The 10,282-nt window shown below is 31.1% G+C and overlaps 1 protein-coding gene across 7 annotated transcripts in view; it reads right to left on the bottom strand.

The window, feature by feature from the left end:
• LOC117177698 (exocyst complex component 6B) overlaps positions 1-10,282 on the bottom strand; it is a 292,026-nt gene that overhangs the window by 69,129 nt on the left and 212,615 nt on the right. The window contains exon 13 of one of the 7 annotated variants that reach the window (XM_033368565.1): positions 4,899-5,232. The exons of 5 other annotated variants lie outside the window; for them this stretch is intronic. In XM_033368565.1, coding sequence (XP_033224456.1) covers positions 5,046-5,232 — 187 coding nt within the window. In that variant the 3' untranslated portion in view covers positions 4,899-5,045. Of the gene's footprint in view, positions 1-4,898; positions 5,233-5,475; positions 5,676-10,282 lie in introns of those variants that run through there. One more of the 7 variants, XM_033368571.1, reaches the window with a different exon arrangement.

Here is a 10,282-nt window from a genome sequence, read left to right as displayed (position 1 = left end):
GGTATGTCCGGTAATAAGCGTTGAATAGAGAAACAATAATATTTTCAGATTTCAGCGTAAAAGTGAAGATTATTCTATTTTTTTAAATGCGCGATTTTTCCATCTGTCTAAAATGTGATTATAAAAATAGGATATTTCATAAACCAATTCATTTCTATTTCCATAGCGGCCGGCGCATAGTTTTCTATCCCCCAAAAGAGAACGTGTTTCCAATATATTTAATTCCTTGTAATTGTACTGACAAATACATCTCACAGAGATTTCTTGTATTCCCGAAAAGTGTTCATATTTTGAGATTATTCAATTCCTTCTAATAAGTTTAAGAAATATATGTAAGAAATTGTTTCAGCTCCTTCATGTGGAATATAAGTTTTGAAATTTTAATTTTTATCAATTCAAGTCTGCCTCTCTAGAATTAAAATTATTTTAATTCACATATTTAAATAGATTTCTGTAATGCATTTTTAACACTTTAAAACAAATTATTAAAGTTTGAAAAAATAGAAATTCGAATATTTTTCGAATTTATAAGTTATAACAAGATTTAATAATGAAAAATAGGTTAAATAAATTCTTCCGTTAAATTTTACTAAGACGAATGAGAAGAATAGGATTTGCACTTTTTCTGTTCCCTTTGGGGGATTCTTAGTCGGAGGAAAAATCGCTTATTCATAGGAATACAAATTCTTAATTTTTTAAATTCAACGCTTATTACCGGTCCAGGTAATTCTTTTAAAAGGTCTGATGAATTTAAAAGGTCCTATTTAACCTATTTTTTATTATGAAATCATTTTATAACTTATAAATTAGGAAAATATTCAATTTTATATTTATTTGTATATTAATAATTTATTAAAACGTGTTAAAAAAAGTATTAATGTAAAATATGTGAATTGAAATACTTTTAACTCTAGAGAGGCAAACCTGAAATTTATTAGAATTAAAATTTCCAAACTTATATTCCACATGAAGGAATTAAAACAATTTTTTCTACATATTTTGTGAACTGATTAGAAGGAATTAAATAAACTCAAAATATGAACACTTTTGCGGAATACAAGACATCTCTGTGAGGTGTATATATACTGGACGAAAATTCGTCGTTCCTGACGGTCATTCTCTCACTGAAGAGCGCAGGCTAAGAAAGGATCGGAAAATTTCCCGGCCTAATGGCCCGGAAATCCCCGTCCCGTTGGACCGCCAATGTTTATGAACCTTCTTTATGCTCCGCACTTTTAATAATAATGCCTATACATCTCCTGGCTCAGCCAAGATGGTTACTTTAATGATCTAATTGGTTTTCAAATCCCCAAATTACTACCCGTCTTATTTGAACCATTTTGGTAGTCCAGTTGCACTTAAACTAAATTAGGTAAATTTCATTACTTGATGAAAATTGGTAACGTGAACATCGTTCTAGTAACTGAAAAAATTCTGTGAGGATTGAAATTTTTAACCGGATACAAATTTATACCTTTTTTGTGTAAAAAAAGGTATGTTTATTATTATGTGTTTTTATTAAAATTTTACTCGGGTAAGCCCGGTTATACATCATAGCCACGGACTAAGTCAAGTGACTGATGAGATTAGAATGTTATAAGTTAATTCAAATAATTTAAAACGATGGTTGAAACCTCCAGCGATGATGTTGTAGGTATACCATTACGAGCGTCCACGAGCGTTGGAGGAGACAACAGTCACCTCTGGATGCTTTCTTAGAGCTACCATCTGCCACTCCACGGGCGTTCAGTCGCTTGCCTCCTCATGATCAAGAAAGTTTCTTACAATGCGACAGGTGTTTAATAAAACCGCCTTCTGAGCTGCTGCCAATACCCCACTGACTCCTAAATGTTCAAGATGTTCAGTGCATCTTGCGTGCACATTTCCTGTAGCCGAAATCACAATGGGATGAATAGATGCATGATTCACATTCCTCCATATGGTATTTACTTCATGCCTTAACTCGCTATACTTGTGGATCTTAATTGTATAGGTTGACTGCAAATTTCGGTTAAGCGGACAAGCGATGTCGATGATGTCGACTCTTACACCTTTTTTTTCTCGCATCACGATGTCAGGTCGATTGGCCCGGATGTATTGATCCGTTTGGATAGTAACATGCCAATATAAGATGTAATATTCGCTTTCTAAAACGGGCATTGGAATGTATCTATAGAAGGGCATCCATTCTTTTAAGAGTCCTGGGTTTAGGACAAGTTGTTAAAGTATAATGCCCGCTACATCATTATGTCTGTGCTTATATTCTCTCTGAGCCATTACGGACAGCCATCAATAATGTGCTCGATGGATTCGTTGGTATCTCCACATAATCGGCACCGGTCGACCACGTCTTGATGTAAAACGTGTTTGCGATAATTCCTTGTGCTGACAACCTTGTCCTGTATTGCAATGACGAATCCTTTCTTAGCCAAATATTAGATGCCTCACTATCCATTTCATTTTGATCTAATGTGTTGGGGTGCTCGCCATGGATGGCTTTCTGCCTCCATTGTATTTCTGATTCCTCTATGGTTTCTGCCCTGATATTCAAGGCCCTATCTGAGGACAAATTTAAGGGCTTGTATTCAAGATCCGCTTGACAGATGCTACTGTAAAGCGCAACATTTCGTTTACTGTTAAAATAGTCTCGCAACTGTATAACATGTGACTCACACAGTTCGTTGACATCTACAACGCACCTACCCCCTAAATGTCATGGTAGAACTACCCTTTCAATCGCTGAATTTCTGTGGTGCATTCGGTGATTCGTAATTTCTACGCGAAAAATTCTGTTGAACTTTTCAAGGTCGGTGTTTGACCATTTTATGATCCCGAAGGAGTACGTGAGGACAGGGATGCCATATGTGTTAATCGCCCTGATTTTGTTTGCTGAGTTGATAAAACTCTTCATAATTAATCTCAATCTCGTAGTGAAGGCTGTCGTTAGACTTTTCTTAACTATCGTATGTTTAATACCCTTAAATTCAAGAATACCCAGATATTTATATGATTCGCCTGCAGCCATTGCCTCGATGTTATTTTCGATCTCGTTTTCTAAATCTGCGGTTCCTAATTCCCCTCCGATTAAATGCACCGTTCTACATTTATCTAGTCCGAACTCCATGTGGATATCATGGGAAAACTGCTTTGTGACGTCGATCACTTACTGCAGTTTCTGGCCTGAACTAGCGTACAGCTTCAGGTCATCCATGTAAAGAAGATGGGTCACTTGATGACCATCCTCATTATCATGAATTCTGAATCCACGAGACATGCTGTTTATTGTTTTGCTCAATGGATTCAACGCTAAACTGAACCATAGTGCGCTGAAGGAGTCTCCTTGAAATATACCCGTCGTAAAGCGTATTGATCTAGTTATCCTTGGTTGTCCATGATTAAAATACTTGATTCTTGTACCCCAGAGCCTCATCGCATGGCCTCATTTGCATCGCAAAGTCAATAATGCGTGGGCAGATTTGGTAAAGTTTTTAGACTTCAAACAAATAGTCATGCGGCACGGAAGGAAACTCTTGCTTGTAGTCAATGTATGCTATGTGTGAGTTATTATTATTATAGTTATTATCATCATATCAATGATAATACTTTTCTTTTCTAGTACCGTAAGAAATTTAAACTTTTACTTCCACTTAAGCAAGGCTTTTTTCATACTCTGTACCTTGATACCAGTAAAAAATTTATTTACAACAGCAAAACTTATAATATTAGCATGAACCTTGGTATTTTTATGTGAAACCTTTAAAAATATAAAAAAAATTTTTGAAATATTTGATAATATTTGTGAAATTATTAAAATTTTCGTGAAATATTTATGAATTTATTACAATGTTTGTGAAATATTTGTAAAGCCTTTGTAAAACGTTTAAAAATATTTAAAATTATTTTGAAATATTTGATAATATTTGTGAAATTATTAAAATCTTCGTGAAATATTTAGGAATTCATTAAAATGCTTGTGAAATATTTGTGAAACGTTTAAAAATATTTAACATTATTTTGGATATTTGATAATATTCGTGAAATTATTAAAATCTTCGCGAAATATTTAGGAATTCATTAAAATGTTTGTGAAATATTTGTGAAACCTTTGTGAAACGTTTAAAAATATTTAAAATTATTTTGAAATATTTGATAATATTCGTGTAATTATTAAAATCTTTGTAAAATATTTAAGAATTCATTAAAATCTTCGTGAAATATTTGTGAAACCCTTAAAAATATTTCAAATGATTTTGAAATATTTGATAATATTTGTGAAATTATTAAAATCTTCGTGAAATATTTAGGAATTCATTAAAATGTTTGTGAAATATTTGTGAAACCTTTGTGAAACGTTTAAAAATATTTAAAATTATTTTGAAATATTTGATAATATTTTTGAAATTATTAAAATCTTCGTGAAATATTTAGGAATTTGTTACAATGTTTTTGAAATATTTGTAAAACCTTTGCGAAATGTTTAAAAATATTTAAAATTATTTGGAAATATTTGATATTTGTGAAATTATTAAATTCTTTGTAAAATATTTCTTTAATCTTTGGTAAATGAATGAAATCTTGATCAAATATTTCTAAAATTTGTTTGCAAACCAGAAGTCTCAATCATTTGTTTTAATGCAACTTTATTGTATAAGGTATATTTATATACTATCTTAACAAAAATTAAAAGAGGAGTACCTCACGAAAAATTTGACCAAAAATTTCATTAAAATTCAATTATCGGTTCATGAAATGTCGATAATTCAAAAAAATCCAACCCAAAAATTCAATATGTCGTAATGTTCAAAAATTAAAAAAAAAACTTTAAATCCTTTGAAACCAAAATGTCTCTTATAGAATATTTATTTTGTCTTTTATTTTAGAATCTGAAACAATGAAAAAAAGAAAATCAAGCCGTGAACTGTGTAGCAATGGTAAAACATTTCGATTGTTTGAAAAGAAGAGCCATTTCGACAATCAAACTGTTGATGACACTGTTGGAAAAAGGTCAAGAAAAAGACATTTCGACTAATGCCAAGAGAATGATACTACTTCCAAAAAAGGGGAATTTTGCCCACCAGTGACAAAGAAGAAAAAAAACCATTCTTGATTTTTTTCATGGAATTCCAAAAAATGATAGCAGGTTGAAGCCTCTTGACAAAAATTGTGACATCGATGCAACGGGACAAAGGACGGAAAATGTTATCAATCTTCAAAATGAAAGTCGCGGAAAATCTGAAAAAGAAAACATTCGTGACGAATTGGTAAGTCAAATATTTATGTTGCCACATTGTTTCCAAATTGAAGTTTTAAAAACTGATATAGGGTAAACCGACCATTACTGGAACAACGTAAAAAGTATGTGCAATACTGGGACAATAATAAATATCGTTATCTTTTATTTTCCAACATAAATTGTAATAGTAAAAATGTTATTTTTAATTTTTTTTTTGCATTTCAAAACTTTCCTCATAACTTTTACAGCATTGTATTATTATACGGGCAATCACAATCCATTCTTGCTTTTTTATGTATTTTGTAATAAATTATAAGTATAGTGTGCCATTTTATTGCGATAAATTCCATTGGATTTTCCTTGTCCCAGTATTGGCTTCTTCGGTTTTCCTCTTAAGGATATGCCCCAAAATTCGTGTCCCACTAATGGGCAATCTGATCACCTTAAAAATATTAATTTATATTAATTAACTATAAAATTAGTCATGTATTTTTATTCTAATCGGTCAAATAATGCCTTAACCACTTATTATAGCGGTTTTTGTACGAAAAATTCCAATTCCCCATTTTAAATTGTGTTTATGTGGATTAGCTATTCCTAACTGTCCCAGTAATGGACAGTTTACTCGAAAAGAAATATTCACTGAATTGTATAGGACTAATTCTATAGTAGAATATACGATGGGTAGTTTAATAAAAGTTGAAATCGTCTTTGTTTTACATTGCGTTGAACTATGCAACGAAATGTGTAACAACGTTCTATAAAATCTAAAATACAGTCTATATCGAAGAAGTCTCGAAACTACAGAGAACAGTTCTATAAAATGATAACCGATTTTTCGCCACACTGTTTATAATCTCACGCTATGAAAATTTTTATTCTCCGCAGGGTTCGAAGCCTATAAGTTTCGCATTCCAAATTCCTGACGCCTCACCGACACACAGTGGTCTTTTTTAAATTTGTTTCACAGATCAACAATATAAAAACGATTATAGTGACAAAATTGACCATTTTAGATTTGTGCATTTTTATCTCGAAGAAAAAATAGAGATAGAAACTCACTATCAGCCGGAATTATTGCACACGCATTTATAGAACATAATTAATTTTAATAATATTTAACTTAATTATTATAAACAATTTATATAAACAAATTCTTTATAAACGAGTTTTTCTCTTAGCTGAATTGATTTTTCTGAACAAAATTGATTCACAATTGTCTTTAAAGCCATTTATATACTTTAAGCTTTATCGGTCATAAACAACATAGATTGTTTATAACACTTTAGTTAAACAAGTCTCCTAATCGGCCGTTTCCTCGTAGAAAAAAATGTTTTTTTCTTCAATAATTATTAGAGTGACATTTATTGCGGTGACTAACCAACGATATTAAATAAAGAATAATTTATATGATTGTTATAAACAATTTTTTAACAAAACTATGATTTATTTTTTTACATGCAAAAAGGACGGGTTTCTACTGAAATTATCCGACAATAAACTAACAGTGATTCCAAAATTGGATATGAGGCATTAAATAATAATTTGCGTACTTGTTAATAACAATTTCTGTAGCAAACTGTCCATAGCAATAACGCTGTACTTGCGTTTTTAGAAGTCATCTATCTTTCATTTGTTTTATGCAACTTCCTGAAAAATAAATGAGGAACAAGCGAAAATAAGGTGCAGTAACTCTGTACTTGCGTATTCAGAAGTCACTTATCTTTCGTTTGTTTTCTACGTAACTTCATGAAAAACAAATGAAGAACAAGTGACTTTCAACTAAAAAGTACAGTTCCAGGTTCACCGCTAGATGGGTATCTCTCACAAGAGAAATCATAATTTTCGTTTATTCTGCAGGTTTGTACATTTCAACTGTTTGTATTATTATTTCTAATAAAAAATGGATACTCTCAAGGTAGGTAAGAAGGTCCTTTGTGATTTTCTTATTGCCAATGAGAGTACTGACGTGCAAGGTTTGTTAAGTTTCATGCAAACTGAGTACAATCTTAATCCTGGGCATCTAGAAATATTAGCTAACCATTTAAATTCGTATTTTTTACCTATATTTCCGAAAAAATTGAAAAAATGTTCAAGTATAAAAAGTCAGTTTGAAAAGAGGTTCGAAAAGTGGCTAAAAACTGACTTCGTTGTTACTTTTTCTGGGATAAAATCAAAAGGAGGAAGAAAAAGTTCGGATACAAAATTCGAAGATGCTTCTGCTGCGACAAAGAGAAGAAAATTGATATCCACTGAAGAGAGTTTTACGGCTGCTGTGATACAGGATGCATTTCTGCGAAGTTTACGAAAGAGTGGAAGAAAAAACATTGCAAATGCTATAATCGTTCTTTTTAATTCTGACGATACTGGAAATTTAAACATTTCAAGTAAATCTGACTTTGAATCATATGTGCCATACTCTTCAGAAGAAGCTTTAGCTTTAATGCAACAGGTCAGACTATCAAATTATCAATATAATACTATTCACTTACATGCGAAAGAAAGAAAGGCTGACATTTATCCTTCATATGTGAATGTATTAGAGATTAAAAAAGATTGTTATCCTTCAATTATTCGAATATCGGAGGAAGGGGTCATGGTTGAGATTCAGTCTCTTATTGATCACACTTTTTAACGTCTTTTTAAAGATCCAAATTTATGCCTTCCGATTTCAGAGAATAGATTAAAGATCACTTATTTGAACTTTGAAATTAAATATGGCATCGATGGACTGTCAACTGATGCAAAATACAATCAGAAGTTTAATAACAACGATTTGACCGATGACTCTTTTTTCACAGCATCAATGGTGCCAATATGGTTGAGGGTAAAGCACACGGGAGAAACAGTTTGTATGAATCCTCATAGTTCCTTGCGAAAACGTTGTATACCTATCATGATTAAATATGCAAAGGAAACAAAGGAATTAACGAAATCGGAAATCAAAAATATTAAGACACAAGTTCAGAAGCATAGACCCACAACAATTACTACGACTCATGGTGTGTATATAGTGACAACAGAAATGAAGCTATGTTGTAGCTATGAAACTATATTGGATGGAAAAGTTTGTACAGCTCTCACTGATACTCCATCATCTTCTACTTGCTACATTTGCAAAGCGACACCATTACAAAAGAATGATCTATAGCGCGTAAAGCAGAAGAAAGAAATTGTATCCAGCTTAGAATTTGGTCTCTCTACTTTGCATGTCTGGATTAAGTTCATGGAGTGTATACTACATATTGCTTATCGGTTACAAATCTGCAAATGGAGCATATGCAAGAAAGAGGATAAAGAAACGATGAAAGAAGCTAAGAAAAGAATTTGCAACGAATTTCAAAAGAAGATGAGGTTAATAATTGATCAACCAAGTCAAGGATCTGGCAACTCTTATTGTGGTAATACGGCTCGTAGGTTTTTCTCAAATGTTGATCAAGTGTCAGAAATAACTGGAGTAAATAAAGAACTCATTAAAATGTTTAGAAACATACTACAAATGTTAGTTATATCCATGGTACTACATGCCTTCTTCAGTTCATAAAATTCTGCTACATGAAGGAAAAGTTATTGAGAATTTTATGCTGCCAATTAGCATGTATTCCGAAGAAGCTTCTGAAGCCAGGAACAAGGATATCAAGTACATTCGACAGTTCAACACACGAAAAATCTCTCGATTGCATACTATGCACGACCTAATTCACAAACTCCTTGAGTCCTCAGATCTTTTCATTGCATCCTTGAAGCCTGAATGGGATAAAGTTGAAGTTGAACTTGATCAAGAACTCGATGGACTAATAGAACAATTCGAATATAAAAATGATTCGAGTTCTGAATCGTAATTTATTTATTTTAAGTTTTTTATGATAATCTCATTATTATTATAAGTATCAATTTTTTCATTGTTCAATAACACAAATAAGATTATCACAAAAATGATTGAAGAAAAAATAACTTTTTTCTACGACCAACCGCAGATTGTTACGCATTGTTTTAAAATTGTTGTTAACAATTACGCACATTATTATTTAATGTCCCATATCCAGTTTTGGAATCACTGTTAGTTTATTGTCGGATAATTTCAGTGAAAAACCGTCCTTTTTGCATGTAAAGAAAATAATCATAGTTTTGTTAAAAAAATTGTTTATAACAATCATATAAATTATTCTCTATTTAATTTCGTTGGTTAGTCACCGCCATAAATGTCACTCTAATAATTATTGAAGAAAAAAACATTTTTTTCTACGAGAAAACGGCCGATTAGGAGACTTGTTTAACTAAATTGTTATAAACAATCTATATTGTTTATTTTTAATAAAACTTAAAGTATATAAATGGCTTTAAAGACCATTGTGAATAACTTTTGTTCAGAAAAATCAATTCAGCTATGAGAAAAACTCATTTATAAAGAATTTGTTTATAGAAATGTTTATAAAAACAATAGTTGTTAACTCATGCTAATTTTTTTGTTACAAATTATGACTCTTATGGAAAATATTAGCAACTAGCGTGAAATAAACGATTTTTTCTATGATAAAAAAACACCAATAAGAATTTGTTTATAAAAGTATTTATAATAATTCAGTTAAATATTATTAAAATTAATTATGTTCTATGAATGCGTGTGCAATAATTTCGGCTGATTGTGAGTTTCTATCTGTATTTTTTCTTGAGATAAAAATTCACAAAGCTAAGATGGTCAATTTTGTCACTATATTTGTTTATATATTGCTGCTCTGTGAAAAAAAATTTAAAAAAAGCAAACCACAATTCCCTTAAAAATTAATTGCTGAGTATTTCAAAAAAAAAAACTTTTAAATCAGTTATGAAATACGACCTGTGGGCAATTATGAACAGTAAATTCCTATTCCAAACCACTGTGCGGCAGCTGTGCACGGCCGTCTGCAAATTTCTGTGAACCATTCTATAAAAATGTTTGGTACGCTTATAATAATATATGTACTAAGATTTTAGATTTTAGAAATATTACAAATTATTAATAAATATTTTATGTAACTGAACAAGATTTGAACTAAATTCAAAGATATT

Source organism: Belonocnema kinseyi, chromosome 8 (assembly GCF_010883055.1).
Source record: "Belonocnema kinseyi isolate 2016_QV_RU_SX_M_011 chromosome 8, B_treatae_v1, whole genome shotgun sequence".
Classification (NCBI taxonomy): domain Eukaryota; kingdom Metazoa; phylum Arthropoda; class Insecta; order Hymenoptera; family Cynipidae; genus Belonocnema; species Belonocnema kinseyi.
This window is presented reverse-complemented; position numbering and strand designations above follow the sequence as displayed.